Source organism: Haliaeetus albicilla, chromosome 26, assembly GCF_947461875.1.
Source record: "Haliaeetus albicilla chromosome 26, bHalAlb1.1, whole genome shotgun sequence".
NCBI classification, from domain to species: domain Eukaryota; kingdom Metazoa; phylum Chordata; class Aves; order Accipitriformes; family Accipitridae; genus Haliaeetus; species Haliaeetus albicilla.
In genome coordinates, this window is record NC_091508.1 from 22,141,499 (window position 1) to 22,161,578 (window position 20,080).

General features: G+C 39.9%; 3 protein-coding genes across 8 annotated transcripts in view; 1 reads left to right on the forward strand and 2 right to left on the reverse strand.

The window, feature by feature from the left end:
* RPL35 (ribosomal protein L35) overlaps positions 1 to 20,080 on the reverse strand; it is a 152,643-nt gene that overhangs the window by 94,615 nt on the left and 37,948 nt on the right. The gene's annotated exons all lie outside the window — the stretch shown is intronic.
* The window catches only part of HSPA5 (heat shock protein family A (Hsp70) member 5), a 100,403-nt gene that overhangs the window by 7,356 nt on the left and 72,967 nt on the right, over positions 1 to 20,080 (reverse strand). The window lies entirely within an intron of this gene.
* The window catches only part of GAPVD1 (GTPase activating protein and VPS9 domains 1), a 32,832-nt gene that overhangs the window by 100 nt on the left and 12,652 nt on the right, over positions 1 to 20,080 (forward strand). The window contains exons 1-16 of one of the 6 annotated variants that reach the window (XM_069771399.1): positions 310 to 418; positions 7,207 to 7,422; positions 7,834 to 8,677; positions 9,975 to 10,061; positions 11,058 to 11,192; positions 11,314 to 11,503; positions 12,417 to 12,497; positions 13,331 to 13,491; positions 14,410 to 14,539; positions 15,454 to 15,579; positions 16,436 to 16,609; positions 16,915 to 17,055; positions 17,665 to 17,799; positions 18,382 to 18,501; positions 18,987 to 19,064; positions 19,196 to 19,569. In XM_069771399.1, the coding sequence (XP_069627500.1) occupies positions 7,238 to 7,422; positions 7,834 to 8,677; positions 9,975 to 10,061; positions 11,058 to 11,192; positions 11,314 to 11,503; positions 12,417 to 12,497; positions 13,331 to 13,491; positions 14,410 to 14,539; positions 15,454 to 15,579; positions 16,436 to 16,609; positions 16,915 to 17,055; positions 17,665 to 17,799; positions 18,382 to 18,501; positions 18,987 to 19,064; positions 19,196 to 19,569 (2,961 nt within the window). In that variant the 5' untranslated portion in view covers positions 310 to 418; positions 7,207 to 7,237. Of the gene's footprint in view, positions 1 to 309; positions 419 to 4,449; positions 4,746 to 7,206; positions 7,423 to 7,833; positions 8,678 to 9,974; positions 10,062 to 11,057; positions 11,193 to 11,313; positions 11,504 to 12,416; positions 12,498 to 13,330; positions 13,492 to 14,409; positions 14,540 to 15,453; positions 15,580 to 16,435; positions 16,610 to 16,914; positions 17,056 to 17,664; positions 17,800 to 18,381; positions 18,502 to 18,986; positions 19,065 to 19,195; positions 19,570 to 20,080 lie in introns of those variants that run through there. The other 5 variants (XM_069771400.1, XM_069771396.1, XM_069771395.1 and 2 more) reach the window with 5 other exon arrangements.

Sequence of the window (20,080 nt, forward strand, 5' to 3'; positions counted from 1 at the left end):
AGCCCCAACCCCACCGAGCCCGCACCAAAGACCCCCTCAGCCTCGCTCTTCCCTCCAAATCCTTCCAGCCACCGCTCGCCTTCCTCCCAAAATAGTCGGGCTGGAATAAACGAGCAGAACGGGGGTGAGCTAAATAAAGAATGGTGGTATTTAAAAATAAAAAAATAGACGGGCGGGGGGAATGGGAAGGAAAGGAGCTCAGCGCTGGGCCGGGGGGAGCGGGGGGGGGGGGGGCCGACGGCGGAGCTCCGCTCCGCCGTCGGCCCCCCCCCCCCCGCTCCCCCCGGCCAAGTGACTACAAGTCCCAGGAGCGCGGTCGCCGTTACCGCCCGCCGCCTGCGCAGTGCCGCGCCGCGCCTGGCTCGGGGCCGCAGCGGGAGCCGGGCGGCGGCGGAGCCGGAGCCGGGGCGCTGGCTGGGTAAGGGGTGCGCTCCTAAACCCCCCCCCCCCGCTTTCCTCTCCTCTTTCTTCTCCTCCGCCGTACCGCTTGGCTTCTCCCTCGCCCCGCGTTGCTCTGAGGAGGAGGAGGGCCGAGGAAGGCGAGGCCAGGCCGCCCCGCAGCCCGCCCGCCGGCCCCGGGGCCTGACCAAACCTTCTTCGGTTTTTTTTTTTGTTGTTTTTTTTTTTTTCAGGGGAAGGGAGCGGGGAAGGCGGGGGCAGCGCTCCGCGGGGACCGAGCCGCGGGGGTCGGCGGGGTGTGGGGGTGCTGGGATTCAGCGCCGGGGAGGGAGGTTTGTCCAGAGCCACGTGCGGGGTCTGCGGCGGGGGGGGGAAAGGCTGGCGCCGTGGGAGCGGCGAGGGGGGGCACGGAGCGAAGTTGGCCCTAAGATTTCCTCGAGTGTTTATCTGTGCCTTTTTTTTTTTTTTTTTTTTCCCCTCTGTCAGCCGCCTCCGGCCGGAGCCAGTCCTACCTGCCATGTTAGTGTGTCTGAGAACCGGTAGTTCTTGAGGTTTGCGGAGGTATTTGAAAAATTGAAGCACTTGGCGGCTGGGGCCCTCGCTGCTCTCGGCCACTGTGGGATTGGGCAACGAGTCGCTGTCGAAGCGGCTCGGTGAGAATGTCGCTGGCGTCTCTCCTTTGTGGCTTTCTGTTACGCAGGTTTAAAACTTGTAACTTGACGCATATTGTGACTTCCCTTTTTTGTTCCCGATAGACCCTTAATGTTGAAGAACTTGATCAAGCGAGTGTCGGTCTTTTTTCTTGCAAAGTCATGATACCATGCTCTGAAGGAACAGAGCCGTCCGTTACGATGAAGCGCTCAAATCGAGCATGTGACACTACCCTTACTGATAGGTAGAATGCTATTTTTGTGGACGATGCAGTTGACTCACAAGTAGAAGCTGCAGTTTGAAGATGATGGAGGGAGGAATGGCATGGGCAGTACATGAAACCTGAAATACTGTGTTTCTGTAAAAGCAGCAGGATGGTGGTTTTAGGAAATGGACTTCTAAACTGTTGCTGCCTTGGAGGGTTCCAGAATATTTAAGATACTCCATATGAGGGTTTCAATGTGAGATTTGTCAGGTCCTGGAGTATAAGTCCTATACTCTGTCCTTAGTAGCAGTTACCCTTCATGGTGGACTGCAGATGGGATGTTGCACGATGAGGAAGGGAGCTACTCTCGAGAGAAGGGGCTGGGAGCTGGTTGTTTTTGTCAGTTTGAGCACCTTCAAGTTCTGCACTTCTTCTGACTAACAGTTTATTAGTATGGCTCCTTATGTAAGGGGAACTCCTCTTTCTAGCGTTACAAGCAACTGGAGATTTTGGCACAGTTATATGCTTTTGTTGATTTTATGCAACACCGTAATATCGTAGTAGATAATTTAGTAGCCAACCGATCCTGTGCATTACTGATAAGTTCTGTTAAGGGGCATGAGAAACAAGGTGCACCTTGCACATAAATCTTGCTGGATAGACAGTATGTTCAGTGCTAGCTGCAGAGCAGCCGCTGGGCAGAAACAGACTTGAGGTATGAGTTTCTTATAAATATTGATTAGATAGTTGAACTGTAGCAAATTGAAATGCATTTTGCATGTTGTATGCGTGTTTTGAGATGGTGGGTACTGTAATGTGAGAGTTGAGCAGATAAGTCCTAGGTCATGGTGAACTACCCTACTGAAAAATGGACTTTTTTTAGCTCAACTTTGGGAGATAGGCTGTTAGCTTATATAAAGAATTAAGGCTTGTTAGTTATTACTATAAATATTAATGAAGAAAGAGGTACTTCATCTGATGTGAATTAGCATGGAAGCTGTTCAAGCTTTCTTAGGAATTATTTTTCAGTAGGATGGAGTGATTTCAATTTTGCCTTGCCCTGCCCTGCCCTGTGTGCGTTAGATCTGCCCAAACTTGCTTTGGAAGTCGGGTCTTGCATAGCAAGACTCAGGAGGAGCAAATAACCCTGAGCAGGAAACACTGGAGGAGGAAGAAGAATCTGGTGTACTAGCAGTATTTACTATTTTACTTAATCTCTTTTCTGTCAACTGAACTGCAGAAATACTCAACAGAGATGTCGCCTGTTCCTGTGTGCCATGGTACAAACCCACGTACGTTGTAAGGTGGAGTTCAGTACCTAAGGATTAAACGTAGTGTTTTCCAGGACTTTTAAATGTAGGAAGCAATCTGTGTCCTGCGTTCATCAAAGGCATAGATTGTCTTGGGTTCTCAGCCAAACTTATGTCATGCAGATAGCAGGGCAAAACATCTTAGATGCTGTCAGGTCATGTAATCTTTGTTGTTGGTATGGTGGAGCACCATGAAGTGAAATTGTTTGAATCGTTGTGCTAAGCTTCTCTTACTGTGTCGCAGCTTTTAGTAGGTTACTAAGTAGTCTTGAAATAACTGACAAAAAATTGAAATGTTTTCATATCAAAATAAAATTGTCAGGATTGAAAAATAATTTGCACATAGCAGGAACTATTTAATATCTGTTGTTTCTTCAGCCACAGCAGACTGTTGGGTATCTAAATTTCCTAAACTGTCTCCTTTATACAGCTGCGTACAGACATCGATTATTTCAGGTATGGTGTGTGGTAGTCATAAAGCAGGTAATTGGCAATTATGGGCACCTTTTTGTTTATGAGAAACTGATAAAGTAATCTGACAAACAACTTTCTGGAATTAGTACCAGCTGAAGCTGCCGCCGCTTGCTCTGCTCTAATGCTGCCTTCTGTGGTGTGTTACCAAATACGTAACTGTGGCTAATTGCCTCTAAAGCTCTTGTCCCGAATGCTGGCGTGGAGTGAATGTTGTGCAGCCTGGGAAGGTCAGAGAATGCAACTGTTGTCTGTTCATACTGATTATAAATGGAAGAGGTTTTTGGAGGGGAGCAGTGTGTATCATGTAGGTGTGTTAGTGGTACAACAGTTTCTTCTTTCAAGACTGGCTGTGTTAATAATACTGGTATCTGAAGAGTAATAACGTGTGCATCTTGCTCGACTAGGTTTTTTGGGTTTTCTTTACTATGCTGCAAGTTTTCTTTATAGCCGGTCTGAAGCCTGCTGGAGTGCTGTGTGTTTTAAACTACCGGCTTTACATCTCTAGTGTTCTCAAATGTCTGCCAGAAACTTAAGGTGGAGACAAAAGTTGTTTGCACTGTTGCTTGCTATACTTGTGTGACTTCAGAATAATTCATTTTTCAAAACTGGCAAATGGGAGTGAATGAGGCATTCCTCTTCATAGAGGTGTATTTCAGTAGCAATCACTAGCAGTCAAATTAGTTTAATTTTTATGGAGGATTGTAAAAACGGGGAAGCTGCAGATCCCTTTTTCTTGTACATTAGGGTAAAAACTGCTGTTGTGCAGTTGACTTCCTGCGGATTGACAGGAAAATCTTGCGGATTTTCATAGTTCTTGACAAAGCAGTGGTACTTATTAACCTGCTGCGGTTCAGTTCCTAATCAATTCTTCTCTTGCTTTCGTTATTTATGGTGTTCTACAGTAGAGACAGATAAGATAGACACATGGGTAGTGTCCAATTGATAGGATATTATCAGGTAGTCATGGGACCAGTACATTTAGAAGTACAGGTGTGGGTAATGGTAGCCTTTGGAGCTTTGTTTTGTTTTGGGCCTGAAGTTCATGGTGGCAGTTAGTTTGCAAAAGATCAGAATGCACAGTAGAGTGCAGTTTCTCACAGTTACTCAGTGCTTCAGTGTCTCTGTTTAATGGCTGTGATGCTCTGCCATGAGGAGATGCCCAAATCGTTTGTGTGTTAGGTGGTAACTTCACTTTCCGAGTGTGTGCGATGCCCATGCTGTCTTTTTCTTTTTCAGGTGGCATCGTGAATGGTACAGTATTGTTTTGCAGTAGTCTGACCTTTTCTACTCTTTTGTTGCTCTTGTTGTTTGTTGGACAAGTGGATTATATGCATGTGTATTAGGTCTCTGGACTGTGTGGGAGTCTTACATGCTTTCTGAGTATTAACTGATTTCTTTTTTTTTTTTTTTTTTTAATTGTCCGTAGCTCCAGAAAAGGTTACCAGCAATTTAACTGCTGTTTTGATAATCATAACTTTTAACAGAAAAGGTGTACTGTTTCCAGGCCACCTTTGTCTCTTTTGCTGACTGGGCTTTTGGAGTTCACTCCCACCTGTGGGCCAGGGGAGAAAAGAATGGTCTTTCCTCAGAGGCTGAAAGCTGTCAGAGTGCTTAGCCCATCCCTGATGCTGAAAACATCTTCTCTAGTAAAAAAAAAAAAAAAAAAAAAAAAATCGAGTCAAACAGTGAGAGAAATCACTTTACTTGTAAGTATATGAGACACCTCAGAAGCCGTTTAATGGGCTTGTCTACTGTTAAATGTGTTTATAACGAGTGACGCAAAAATAGAAACTTGTTTTGAGATTTTGCAAGGCAAAGGCATAGGAACGTGGGCGAAGTCAACAGGCTGTTCGTAGGGGATACCCCGTGTGGGTCCCCTGTTCCTTCTCAAAACTTGCTTACAAGCAGGAGAACCACTTGGATGAACTTTCTGTCCAGAAAAGTGGAGCCGGTGGGTGGATACCTTAAAACAGAAAATGTCAACTAAAACTGTTAAGTTTTGATAAACTGTGATTACTCTTAAGTACAGCCTTACAGTGGAAAGCATCTGAAAAGACAGAAGGTAGTTCTGCAGATCTTGTGAATGTATGGTTTTTATGGATACAACCTCTTCTTCCTGGCTGATACTAGTAGCTTATAGCCTAATAACTAGTTACTGTTGTGTTTGCAGGCAGTATCAAGTTTACTGCTATTTTTTTTGCGAGCCCTTAAATTCTGGAACCAAAAATAAATTTCTTGCAAGAAGTCATTATTTGTTTCTCAGAGCACTGTGGCAGTAATGTCAGTGTTTCTTTTTGTTGAGACAGTCCTAGTTAAAAACATCTAAATTAGTGCATCCTTCAAGTTCCTTGCTTAATCTCATTTTTGGATGCATCAGCTGTAACCACTGATTAGGGTTGCTGGGTTTTTTTGGTTGGGGGGGGGTTGTTTGAGAGCTTTATATACACAGTTGTCTGTATTTGCTAGGAATGGCCTTCAAACCATCAGGTGTAAGAAGATTGCAATTTTTTATGCATGAAGGCTTGTGACAGCATCTCTTTTTGTCTCTGCTAGGGTTTTGGTTGTGAGGTTAAAACTCAGTGATGGTTGTCACTGCACCTGGTTATCAGGCTTTCTCCACACACTGAAAAAATCCCAACAAATGTAAAACCTGTGCCTAATTAGGGAGCTAATCTGTATTCTTCAGAGAGGATCATCTCCTGCTATGCTGAGCAGTGAACCACAGATCTTTAAAACACTAAAAGGGGAGAGCATTAGGCTGTACATTATAACTACATTATTTGTAGTTTCTCAAGCATGGACTAAATGGTTTTGTGGAGCAAGGCTCCTCAAGAGTCACTACAGGTTGTGGGAAGTAAATTTTTCATTTAACTGTAGTATGGCTTTGAAGGGTTCATCGCCAGACACCTTGACAGCTCTGACATATATCCATTAGCAATATATCTGACAGATAGCTGTTACACATTATATCTGGATCAACCCCTTTTTCTTCCCAAATCAGCTAGTGTAGCTGTTAGTTCTGGTGGGGAAGAAGATGTAAAGCAATTAATCATTAATTCCATGGAAACATAATCTGATCTGCATGGTTCTGCCCCTTCCCTTGTCAGCATTAATGCAGGTGATGTTTTTTTTTCTTCCATAGAGTTCATTTTTAGATGGATTAGCTCCTTGAGCTTGTTTTGAATGGTGTGGTAGTCTTTAACTGCTAACTGGTAACTTAAGAAGCTCTCTAATTACGAAGTTAGAGCTGATGTTACATTGCAACGTAACAGTAGTTTGTGTAGATTTTTGTCCCTGATGTGCTATGAAAGCCTACGGTTGTTTCAGTTTTTCTCTCTTTAAAACAACATTTTTGGATCATGGCCCAAAGAAATATTCTTCTGAATTGAAATATTTGAGGAATTTTTTCTGAATGAGTTCTACTGTTGAGCAAAGTCTCTAGACTTAATTTCCAACTTCTGCCTTATCTGGGTATTGATACTCCTTGATTTTATTTAATTTTTTTTTAATAAGTAATATTATTATTTAAAATATCTTAGCAGAAAACACCAATATTGGGAGCTTGGTGCTTCTTATGCATAGGTGAGAGAGGTCATTTGTTTTAACAGGCCAGAGATAACCATACCCAAGTACTTGGATAGTGCTGCGTTACGTGGGCGTGCTTTAGGACAAAGTAGTAAGTGCAGAAATCTTTTTGCCTGTTGACCAGACTGTGGGTCGGAACGGGACCCCTCTTCATCTCCATAAGCCTGTGTCACTTAAGCTGCAGCAAGGGCCACATCTCTCCAATAACGGCCCGTTTCTTACCTTGTGTATTGGAGGTGTGGTGCAGGAGTTTTGTAGCTCTGTACTGTATTACTATTTCAGTTCATGAGTGTGAGTTGAAAATACCATTTGCTACTATGCAGGTGTCCCTGATGTGCTGACATAACAAGGGGTTAATGAAATTGGCAATTAGGAAACCTTGCATTAAGGAGTGACTCAGTTATTAAGTGGTGGGCTGTGGATTTGAGAGAACATATTAATATGCTACCATGGAAGGGGCACAGCAGTATTTACTGCTAAGTGTAAGTTTATGACCTGCTTATCACTTCATTGAGGCTAACAGAACTTGTTCCCTAACAGTTGTAATTCACCTGTTTCATTTTCTTTCTTTCTTTCTTTCAGTGAGTACTGTGTAACCCGCTCGCTGCCCAAGATGGTGAAGCTGGATATACACACGCTAGCTCATCACCTCAAGCAGGAACGGCTGTATGTAAATTCAGAAAAGCAACTTATTCAGAGGCTCAATGCAGATGTATTGAAGACAGCTGAAAAGCTGTACCGCACAGCATGGATTTCCAAGCAGCAAAGGATTAACTTGGACAGACTGATCATAACAAGGTGATTTCAGGGGTGGGGGTGGTCCTGGCAAGAACAAGCTCCTACACTTCTGTGAATTGCAGCAAATCCATCAGATTTTTCGCATTTGGTATCTGGAGTCTTTTGCTGTACTAATCGTAAAAATAGTAAGGTTTTTAAAGCAGATCTCAACTAGGAAATCTGACTCGCCTGAAACTTACTTGTTGGCTGTTTAAGCTACCTTTTTTCAATATATGTGTGTGTTTTGCGTCTGTTCATAGTTTATTGCAGCAAATTCTCCTTATTCCTGAATTTGCAAATCATTTGTATTAACTGTACGGAAAGACTTTTTTCCTTGGTTGTAGTCTTGTTAATAGATTGACCATGTAGCATCTTTTATGAAGTTTGTTTGCTTAAGAGTTACTTAAACTGTTTCAATGTTTTTCTTTAAAGTGCTGAAGCTTCTCCTGCTGAATGTTGCCAGCATGCTAAAATTCTGGAGGACACGCAGTTTGTGGATGGATATAAGCAGTTGGGATTTCAGGAGACTGCTTATGGAGAATTCCTAAACAGATTGAGAGAGAACCCTAGGCTTATTGCATCCTGTCTGGTCGCTGGAGAGAAGCTTAACCAGGACAACACTCAGAGTGTCATTCACACAGTCTTTACCTCCATTTATGGCAACTGCATCATGCAGGAGGATGAGAGCTACCTCCTCCAGGTCCTTCGTTACTTGATTGAATTTGAACTCAAGGAAAGTGACAACCCTAGGCGGCTGTTGAGACGAGGCACCTGTGCATTCAGCATCTTATTCAAACTTTTCTCTGAAGGACTCTTTTCTGCAAAACTTTTTCTTACTGCAACTTTACATGAGCCAATCATGCAGCTTCTGGTTGAAGATGAAGACCACTTGGAAACTGATCCAAACAAGCTAATTGAGAGATTCTCTCCAGTACAACAGGAAAAGTTATTTGGAGAGAAAGGCACAGAAAAGTTCAAGCAAAGAGTCCAAGAGATGGTTGACTCCAATGAGGCCAAGCTGGTGACCTTGGTGAACAAATTCATTGGCTATCTCAAACAAAACACTTACTGTTTTCCTCACAGCTTGAGATGGATTGTGTCACAAATGTACAAAACGCTCTCGTGCGTAGACAGGCTGGAGGTTGGGGAGGTCAGAGCAATGTGCACAGATCTTCTTCTAGCGTGTTTCATCTGTCCTGCAATTGTTAACCCAGAACAGTATGGGATCATTTCTGATGCTCCTATAAATGAAGTGGCAAGATTTAATCTGATGCAGGTATGATTCACTTTAAAGTAGTCTTAAAAAAAAAAAAAAAAAAAAAAAAAAAGAAAAAGTTCTTGGCCTTTTTTTTCCCCCCCCCCCCACTAGAACTGATGTTACTACAGTAGATGTAAAGGTACTGTCCCTCCTACCTATAAGACAAATGCTAGCAAAATATTTGTGTTAATTGTTGCTGAAAAGGCATGCTCTAAAGTTTATCTGTTTGCTTAAAATATTGACTTTAAAAAATTGATAGCATGTATTCCTTTATCTCTTAAAAGAGTTGCAAATGTACTTTATAAAAGCTATTATAAGGGATGGAAGCTAAAGTGTAAAAGTGACTATAAGATGAATTCTGGAATGTGTGTAAATGAATGTTGTGCTGTTCTTGCTAATGTTAAATATTATGCCAGGTATTGCACAAAATAATGAAATATTTTGCTGAAAAAACCTTCTTGTCTGGCAGTAATGACCAGTATTTCTGGTGGGTAGCTATCTACTGTTTCATTAGACCTTAGAGTATTCCCCGGGCCTCATGACAAATTTTTGTCTTTGTGCAAATACTTGGGCAATTTAATGATAGCATGTAGAGGTGTAGTCTGAAGGTATTAAGCAATGCTTGTCTGACTGAGGATATTCACCACACAAGGAACAAACCCTACTTTTTAATGTTGTCTATAAACTGGACAGCAAGTGATTCTCGCAGTATAATCCTTCTGGTGAGTTTTACTCACTAGACTGTTACTGATAGGGCCTTGCCAGTGTTTTTCTAAAATACATTAGCAATCTTCTCCTGTGTCATTGCTTGCCTGTTGTAGGAGAGCTTGCAGTTGGCAGCTCTTTAAATTTGAGAGTTGTTTTGCAGTTGGAGATTAATAAGGAATATATGCTCTGAAACAAGGGTTAGCCCTCTTGCTATTTTTTATCTTCCAACATATTCTTAGTAAAATATATATAGCCTGTTAAAGTCTCTAGGTTTAAGATGACCTAGATTCAACTCTCAATTCTGACGTGTTGTAAAAACAAAACATGCTTTGTTCCTGGGAAGGGGGGGAAGTATGGATGCTCATAGCATACTGTGTGTGCAAATTTTCTTGGTAAATGCAATGACTGCTTTTTTTCTAAAGCTTCTTGCATTTTTTCTGCCCTGAAAGCAAGTTTAAGACTGTCCACTCAGTCAGGAGTATTTCTCGGAGTATTAACTGGAAAAAAAATTTAGAATGGAGGATTTTTTTTAAACTATTTTTTATAATCGGGTTCATCATGATGATGATTTGAAATGCTTATTCTTCATACTTCTTTTTAATTTCAGGTTGGGAGACTTCTGCAGCAATTGGCAATGACGGGTTCTGAAGAGGGAGATCCGCGCATGAAGAGTAACCTTGCTAAATTTGACAAAGTAAGAACCCAGACTAAAAAAAGCTAAGACTTGCGTGTGTACTTCCTCCTTCTGCAGTCACTTGTGTCAGACATTGCAAAGGACTTTCTAAGCGTTTAACTTCCAAGTTACATGTACTGAAAGACAGATTAAATCCTGCACAAAGCTGGGAACAAAATCTTGAGTACTAGAGTTAAGGGTTGGGGATTCTTGCTTCTACTCTGACATAATACTTCTCAAAAGAAACTACAAAAAAAGAAGTAAAAGCAAGTTACCTTTTAAACTGACATGCTGAATTATTGTCTGTGTTTTTTCTACTGAATCTAAAGAAAACACTTTGATCTGAAGACAACTTTTGTATGAAACCTGGTTTAACACCAAGTAATTTGTTAGTGCAAGTAACTTCTGTCACTTTTTTGCGTAGTTTTGCTTTTTTTTTTGTTCAGCTTTTCCTTTGTTAGGATGAATCATCCATAGCAATACTGAAATTAGTTTCACCAGAGGAACAGTGAAACTAATGATCTTTGATGTATTGCCATATGTTTAAAAAACTGTTGATTTGTTTGTGTAACTTCCAGGGTTTTGCTAACTATAATTGTTACATAGTCATCATACAAAGTTACACATTTATTATACAAGTAGCATTCAATCAGATTAGAAAGTGATATTGTGTGTTGCTTCCTTGTTTCACTTTTAGTCTGTGCTCAGTAGATTCTTCAGGAAGGGGCAGTTTAATTGCCATAAAACAGTTTAATTTTTTAAAACATTGTAAGAAGACACTTAAATAAATAATACTTTTGAATGCAGAAAAGGAATGAAGGAAATGCTAAAACTGCGTGCTTTCCTTGCTTGCTCTTCAGTGATTTTAATGATACATGGTATTTTATCCTAAGATTTTAAAAGTAGGAAACAAAACTTACATCATTATGTAAACTACTTAACTCTTGTTGTAACTTATGTTCTTTCCAAACCGTAGTAAATGGTGTCTCATTTAAAAACTATGTCTTCTCTTTGCAGAGCTGTGTTGCTGCTTTCCTGGATGTAGTAATCGATGGGCGTGCTGTTGAAACTCCTCCAATGTCTTCTGTTAACCTTCTGGAGGGGTTGAGTAGAACAGTGGTTTACATGACATACAGCCAGCTAACTACTCTGGTAATATCTTAAATTCTTAAAAAAGAGTAGTATAAACTTGTCCCCATATGTTTACAGATAGGATAAACAAGGCTGATAATTTACACTGCAATTCTTACCAAGACTAACTGTAAATTTTTAGGTTGGCTTTATGCGGAATGTAATGTCAAGCGATCAACTTAAGGAAGATCGGATGGCTTTGGAAAACTTGCTGGCAAACTTACCCCAGAACAAACCGGGGAAAAGCAGCAGCCTTGAAATGACTCCATATAATACCCCACAACTTTCTCCTGCAACTACTCCAGCTAACAAAAAAAATCGATTACCGATAGGTAAGGAGAGCGAGCAGACTTCTTGCATGATTTCTGATACCTTGATACATTTTCTGTGCCATTTTTTCAGTCATGTCTTGGGGCTACTCTTGGACTACACCTTCAGTTCTTACTTTTTCTGTGTAGATGGTGAAGAATTTTCTTTTGCATAGAAAGCCAGGTAACTTCCTTACTTTGTGATGCAAGCATGGTGAGTTTCATCACTCTGGATTGAACTTGAGAAAAACGCTGGAGTGGTTGGTAGTCACGCTAGTGCAATGATAATAAAGGGAAAGTTTGAAGGTGGGAAGCAGATCTAGGAGAGAAGATTGCTTAGGAAAGTGGTAAGATAGAAGCAATGACATTTAATTAGTGGGATAGAATAAGTTTCAAATTTCTGTCTCTCAGAAGAGAGCAAATGTGGAGGAGGATGAAAAAGCAAGAGCAGAACTTTTAGAGTATGTGCTGAGAAGAGAAGCTTTCTTCTTCCTCCATTATTTGCCCAGTCTAATTCTAAACGTTAGTATATTGTAATGCAATTTTACGTTTGTTTGGGTTTTTGTCCTCTTTTTGAATAGGATTTCTGGGTCTTGAACTTTTCCATTTCAATAATATTTCCTCTTAAAATAGGAAGTGTGCTACTCTCCTTCAGTGTATATTTACATTAATATGACCACATGGGATATTTTTGTTTGAGAGATTTGGTGTTAGTGTCTAACAGGATAAAAATATGTAGAGCCTGATAAGTGGCAAAAAAACCCACAAAACCAACCCCAAAACAAACCTATCCCATGTTGTTTTAACTCTAATTCTGAATGGTTCTGGTCTTATGCCTATAAAGTAGTGGCTCAACAGCATTTATTTTATGGTATAAAATAGTTTTTGCTCAAAGTTTTTATTTCTTTTGTTTCATTTTAATGCTTTCGAAATCCAGGACAGCAATTGGCAGCCATTACTGCCTGGGATACTTCTGCTACCAATCTTTCAGCTCATATAACTCTAGTAACCCCTTTTGGTGGGTAATGCCCTCTTTCCATTCTTCACTGTGAAACTTTTACTTATAACACATGACTAAGCATGCCTCTGGTTTACTTTGGCAATCAGTTGCTTTTTCAGATTGACTTCATTGTTTTCTATATGAAACTCATTTCATATGTACATGTAGTTTTTAAAAAGACCTTGTGCGCCTTTGTGTGATGATCAGAATTTGGCTGTGACTTCTGCACACTTGCCTTGTTTTCCCCGAATCAGATAAAGAAATAACTGGTGTCATGCTGCCATACTTAGAAATCTTAATTCCATGTGGATGTTTTTCCTTCCGCGGTGCCAAATGTGGGAATATGAGGCTACTTGGAAAGGCTAATGAAGAGTCACAAAATAATCAAAGTAAACCAACTAGTATTGAATTGTGTGTCTGAGTTTGATGCACCTGTTACAATAAGATTTCCCTGCTTTTTAGGAGAAAAAGCTTCTAAATAAATCAATTAAACAGAGTTATAAACCACAGGAACCTAGACCTTTTTTTGTTGGTAACAAACTTCTTCATTTTCTCAATTAATTTATTAAGGGTCTTTCTGTGATTGGAGTAAACTGTATTTGTGTAGGCAAACAGGACATAGTATACCTTGTTTCTCTAAACTCTTATGTTGAAAGTTTTCACAGTTCAGTGCTCAAATTTAAACACTAGTTCCATCTCTCAGTCTAATATGACTTTTCATTTTGTAAGTTTATTTAGTATGCATATTATTAATTCAAAACATTGCCGTTCTGTATTTGCATTGTATTGTCTTTTTCCTCTTCAAACAAGGAAAAGCTTTCTGATGTTGATATTTCAAAATACTTTCTTAGCAACTCGTAGCAGAAGTAGATCAAATATTCTAATGGATCAGCACGGAGATCATGAAGGATCCTCCCAGGAGACTATCCCAGAAGTTCAGCCGGAAGAAGTGCTGGTGATTTCTTTGGGGACAGGTCCACAGATTACTCCAGGAATGATGTCAGAAAATGAGGTATGCAAAAACTATCATGTCTCAGATATTTTGAAACGTACAGCTTCTGTGTTCTCTAATAGCAGAACAATGAAGTTGTGACACTAAGTTCGGGTAGTAAATCTAGAATGGGAATTAAAATCCTTACTTTATTTTACTGAACTTGGGGATTGTAGCTTTCAAATTTCCCTTTGTTAGGTGTCCCGTCCACGTGTGTTGTTGTCGTCGTCCCCCCCCAGTTAATATATCTGCAAGGTGTGAAAAGCAGTATATTAACACAGGAAAAGTGAACCTGGCGGATTGATGAAGAGGCTTTGTCATCTAGCATGCTTAAGAGGAAATTTGTGCTATTGTTTCTGAGCCTAAAGAAACTGATTCAATTATCTGTCTGCATGCTCTGTCCTTTGGATCAAGTGGCACAGGTGAATGACAGAACTAGAACGCTGATCCCAACGTTTTTGGCAGCTCAGACTTGAAACACACAGGCCCAGCTTCTTGTGAGGGCAGAGCTGTGGTTGTGCCACCATGAATGCCTTCAGACTATGTTGCTTAGTATAGGGCTGGTTTTTTTTCACCAGCCGTAGCACAGCTTCTGCTTTCATCTTTGCTGCCTTGCCAGATAATCTGAACTATCTCCTTTTGCAGCCTTGTAAGGATCAGTTTCCATGTTATATTAGTCTGCCAGGGTGATGAGGGAGCTGGTGGCTCCGTTGTTATCAGGACTTGCCTTATGTTCATGTCTTGGTTACCTTACGTTCTCCCCAGGCTCTGACTTTGGAGATAGCTGTCTTTTTTCAAACTGTATGTTAGAAATTTGATTGTGCCATTAACATCTAGGGAAAACAATGCAAAAAATGTGTGTAATGTTTTATTTACTATTTAATTATCTGAAAAATAGATTATTTTAAGGAAGTCTTGTTTCTTTCCCCCATTCTCCAGGTCTTAAATATGCAGCTTGCAGATGGCGGACAAGGAGATGTCCCTGTTGATGAAAACAAACTCCATGGTAAACCTGATAAAACCTTGCGCTTTTCCCTCTGCAGTGATAATCTGGAAGGAATATCTGAAGGTGAAGGGCTACTTAAGTCTTGAAGAAATTTTGTCCCCCCTTTTTTTTTTTTTTTCCTTAACTATAAAAGGAACTTCTGTTAAACACAGCATGTCATCTTTGCCATTTTGAAGACTGTGCTATTTTATTGTGAGAGCCTGTCTCTTCTCTTAGCCATTCAAAGAAAAAAGTCTGGAGCTAAATTTTGAACTGCAAAGGCATAACTGAGTCTGAGAATTAGGAAGAAAAAACTAAGTGTATTTAGAAAAAGAAAACAGAGGGATTTTTAATTTTTTTTTTTTTTTTTTTGAAACTTAAGTGCAATACTAATTATTAAGATAATCTAACTTGGCTCTAAACTTAGACTTCTCAGACTTATTTTTCATCATGTTTTAATAAGCTATTACATACCTCAGAATAGTTTCTGGACTCTGGACAACTCCTTTATATGAAGCTCAGACACGCAACAAAGCACAGGCTTATTTGTGGTATTGAAGAGGTTTGTACAGATTACTTGGCGTGCATTATTTTGTATAACTTCCATAGCTTAGTTTTTGTTCTCTCTCTCCTCAAAATAAGAAAACAAATTCATGGACACATAAATAAATTAACGGCAAAGATTTTATTGACTTTTTAGTTACAGTTAAGTATGGTAATGTTGAGATTCTGGCCATTTCTGGTAATGTATTTGTAGATTATTGTTAGCCTAGTACTCTAAACCTAGGAAGTACAAATCACAGTGTGGGTTAGGTATCTATAGAATAGGGATCAAGAGTAGAGCAAATGCACATTTAGTTCATCAATTCAGTATTTTATATTGGAACTGCTACTTTATTTCTTTTCATCTTTCTATTTAATTGTGTCCTGGATTATTAATGCTGTGTATTTAGGAACTGTTATTCAAATTAGATTTACAGTAAAATCTGTTTTTACAGGTCCTTCAAATCGCTCCAACTCTGTGTCATCTTTGGATTTAGAAGGGGAGTCTGTGTCAGAGCTTGGCGCAGGCCCCTCTGGGAGCAATGGCGTTGAAGCTCTGCAGCTGTTAGAGCATGAACAAGGCAGGTGCACATTCTCTAATACAAGAGCCTGAGGTGCTGTAGATGGTAAAGCCCGACTTCTGTGGAAAAAGGTTGAAAAATGGACTAGTTCAGGAAAAAATAAGTAAAAGTTTTCCTTGTGCAATCATTCTTGCATTTGTTTATGATTTTGGTTTTTTTTTCTTTTTCTCAAGAAATACTACTTGCAGTCTGTTGTTAGGAAAAGGAAGTTGCATGGGGTTTTGAGGCTTAAGTCCTTTATAGGAAAGTGCTTGTAAAGTTTTGCTTGATACCGAGTTTTTCCCCTTCAGGGAATAGGGTGATATGGATTGGAGTAGTCTTAAAGCATCTGGATAGCTTCCTGTTTAATATATATTTGTCAAACACTGGAACAGGTTGCCCAAAGAAGTTGTGGTATCTCTAGCCTGGAGATATTCAAAACATGATTGGACATGACCGTGAGCAACCTGCTGTAATTGACCCTGTTTTGAGCACAGGGTTTGGACTTGAATGATATCTAGAGGCCTAAGCTTTTCTGTGATAAGTTCTTACAGGCATTGTATCAGTTTCTTGATAGTGCACTAAATTTTATTAATTTTGTCTGTCAATTTAGTTGATAGGTCACCATGTATAGTTTAAGATTTTTCTCCTTATGTCTCAAATGTGCTTAAAAACTGTTTTCAGACAGCATCTCTTGAATAGTATACTGCTTTGCAGGCCTTAATTTAAAACACTGTCTTACCTGACAGAATTAGATGGTTGTTTTGTTTGTGTTGTTTCCCCCCCCCCCCCCCCCATAATTTACTTTTACAGATTTTCAATCAGAAGTAATTGGAGAAGCCTTTAAAAAAATTGAGAACTTTTTATTTTTACATAGCCACAACTCAGGATAATCTTGATGACAAGCTCCGTAAATTCGAAATCCGTGATATGATGGGGTTGACTGATGACAGAGATATATCAGAAACTGTGAGTGAAACGTGGAGTACAGATGTCTTGGGAAGTGACTTCGATCCAAACATCGATGAAGATCGCTTGCAAGAAATAGCAGGTAACTCAGTGGTGCATCTGGTATGTTAAAATGCTTCATGCTTGCTCTGAAATAGTGAGACTGCAGAGCCCTCCTCCTCCCTTTCTACATAGGTGTGTTTCATTGATTAAACTGGAGCTGTTCTTTAAGAGGATTTTGTGTGCATGACCTGGATTGTATTTAGTTGCTCATTTCTATCTTTTAAACATTTTCTTTCATGATTACTTTATTAAGGACACTTAAAATGTGTTCTTACTTTTCTCTCTTATTAGAGCTGTCTTCAGGAAGCCTATATCTAGCTATACGCTTTGGCTTTACTTTTGCAGGTGCAGCTGCAGAGAACATGCTAGGCAGCTTGCTGTGTTTACCAGGCTCAGGATCCGTGTTGCTTGATCCCTGCACAGGTTCAACCATATCAGAAACCACGAGTGAGGCATGGAGTGTGGAAGTATTACCAAGTGATTCAGGTCAGAATCATGCAGTTCTTGCTTATTTCTTTAGCATGAATCAAGACTCTTCCAGAGGCATGTAATGCAAAACAACAGCTTCTTCTTCTCTTTCTTTGAGAAATTACTGTCCTAGGGTTAAGTTAATGTTTGTGAATACTTCCAGTATTAAAAGGACAAACTCTTCCTAGGCAGAGAGAAGATAGAATGCATTGTGAGAGACTTATTGTCACTTAAGAAATTCTTAAGGGCCAAAAAGGGAGAGAAGGGATTGCAGAGCAAAATTCTGTTTGCTTTCCTTCCCTGTGATGTTAAGTAGGGCTATGTAGGATCACAGTTTATGTTGGTTAGTGAAGATTTGACTGTATACTGTTGTATCTAAGAAATACAATACTTAAAACAGTAAAAACTTCTTAGAATGCCTGTGCAGATAGAGAGAGCATTGCTATCTGTGCAGAGTCTTGCCTTCTGTATAGGAAGAAAACTCTTGCTGAAGGGGTTGAGTTAGCTTAGAACTTAATATACTAAATCAACATGTATCCCCCTTCCTTCTGTATGTGAGTATTAAGGGAGCATGGCATTGAGTAATGATACTTTTTCTCTCTACTCTCCATTGTCTCCTTTTTGTAGAGGCCCCAGACTTAAAACAGGAGGAAAGACTACAAGAACTGGAAAGCTGTTCCGGGCTGGGTAGCACATCTGATGACACAGATGTAAGGGAGGTCAGTTCTCGACCCAGTACACCAGGCCTCAGTGTTGTATCAGGTGTGTTTAATTGTCTCTGAAAACACGCTGCTCTGTTAGAACATGATCAGTATCTGCTTTGCTGTGCTTGCTTTAGTTAATACATTATTTCACTCATAAAATAACTTTTTGCACTCATTCTGGAATTTTCAAAGCAGTAATTCTTTGTTCATCTTACAGAAGAAATAAAAAAGGCAGCAGAGCGTTGAATACTCTGTGCTGCAATAGGAATGGTTAGCAGTGGGGTATTGATTTGGAAGAAACTCCTAGCTTTCTTGCATTTAGCTTTATTATCACAACTTCTTTTATTTAAGTAAATCAGCACTTATCTACTTCAGTTCTTTGTTTTCTGCAAAGTATTTAACAGTGTGAAGTGTCTTTCTAATGCCCATTTGTTGAAGTGTATTCATGCCTGTGTTAAAACAGTTGTAGAGCAGAAATAACATTTTATTTTAGGAGTACAGAAATTCATAATGTCTCTAGGTGCTACTGTGAGTTAGGACTTGATTGTTGCAGTGTTCACCAAACATTTTAACAGTTTCAGGATTTTGCTTCCTTTTTCTCTGAAAGACTATTACAGATGCTTCTTTTGTTATGTGTAAGGTATTAGTGCAACATCTGAAGATATTCCTAATAAGATTGAGGATCTGAGGTCTGAATGTAGCTCTGACTTCGGGGGAAAAGATTCCGTGACAAGTCCTGACATGGATGAAACGGCCCATGGTAAGTTAATTACCTGTAAATGAGAGTTAGAATCTCTGATAACTGAAGTCTCACAAATTACATTTGTAGAATCCTTAAATTTTACAGTTTCTCCCAGTTTCAAAGTTCTGGTGGCTAAGCTTAACATTTCCTTATTTGCTAGCAGTGTATTTGTTTGACAAAGAGACTCCAGTACTTTATAGTACTAGGGCTTGAGTACTAGATCCAAGATCACCTTTTCCTAAGTCAGTTTGATTACATTGACTGTCCTTTTGCATTTTGGAATTGGTCTGTTCCTCGAGATTTCCCCGCTTATTGTGATGTAATTCTTTGATCATTTCAGCATACTACAGAGATCTGTCCATATAAGAATATCTTTAAGAATATTTTGCAATATAAGTTCTGTAAACTTTTGTTGCTGAGGGCTGTTTTTCCAGTGTCTCTTATGTTGTAGGTAGTTCTTGGTACAGTACTAACTTTTTTTTTTTCTCCCCCCTGTATTTCAGGAGCCAGTCAGTTGACATCTCCCCCTTCTCAGACAGATTCTTTGCTTGCATTGTTTGACCCTCTCTCATCAAATGAGGGTGAGTTGTAAAGAATAAGCTTTTTTTTAAAAATAGGCATTTTTCAATGCTTCTATGTTAGTACCAGCTAATTTGGAAGAATCTTAAAGAAAAAAAAAAGTGTGTGTCGTCTTTTATGCTTATGACTGCAGGTGCATCAGCTGTAGTAAGGCCTAAAGTACACTATGCAAGACCCTCTCATCCACCACCAGATCCACCGATCTTGGAAGGAGCTATGGGAGGTAATGAGGCCCGATTACCAAACTTTGGGTTTCACACTTTAATTCCAACTGATTTAGAAGCATTCAAGCAGAGGCATTCTTATCCAGAGAGGCTAGTCCGCAGTAGGAGTTCAGATATAGTGTCATCAGTTCGGAGACCTATGAGTGATCCTGGGTGGAACAGACGTCCTGGTAATGAGGAGAGGGAGCTTCCTATGCCGACCACGAATGCTGGAGCAGCTGTTCTGGTAGCTGCATCTCAGTCATCATCTTCGTCTCCCAGTAAAGACTCCTCTAGGGGAGAGGTAAGGCTTCTATTTATTGTTTTATTTTTTTCTAGCATGCCCACTTTAATTATGCATCTAACACCAGAAAGCTGGTGTTAAATGTGTTTAGCCAAGGAATTACAATGTGCTTTTGTTACCTTTTAAACGTTGGCCAATGATGTTTTACAAGCTAAAGCTACAGATGTTCAGAGTGGCTTAAATGAATCTGGCTTCTCTTAAAATTCCTGGATGAGCTTTACTTGATTTGGTGGGACTTCAGAAATAGATTTGTTGTAGTGTTTACTTCTCGGGATGCTGCAGCATTTTACACTTAATTTTCTCTAAAAAAGAAATAAGTGAAATCTAAGTTTCCTCATGTCTTTAGTTTTGCATTTATAGGCTGCCCTCTTCAGGTGGGATATTTCTAACTTAATCTGCTATGGCTTTCTGTGCTCTGCTGTAGTTTTATTTTTACAGTCAATGTAGCAAAACCTGATGTAAAGGAGAAATTTTGTCTTTACACTTGATATGGTAAATGCTCAAATGTAGA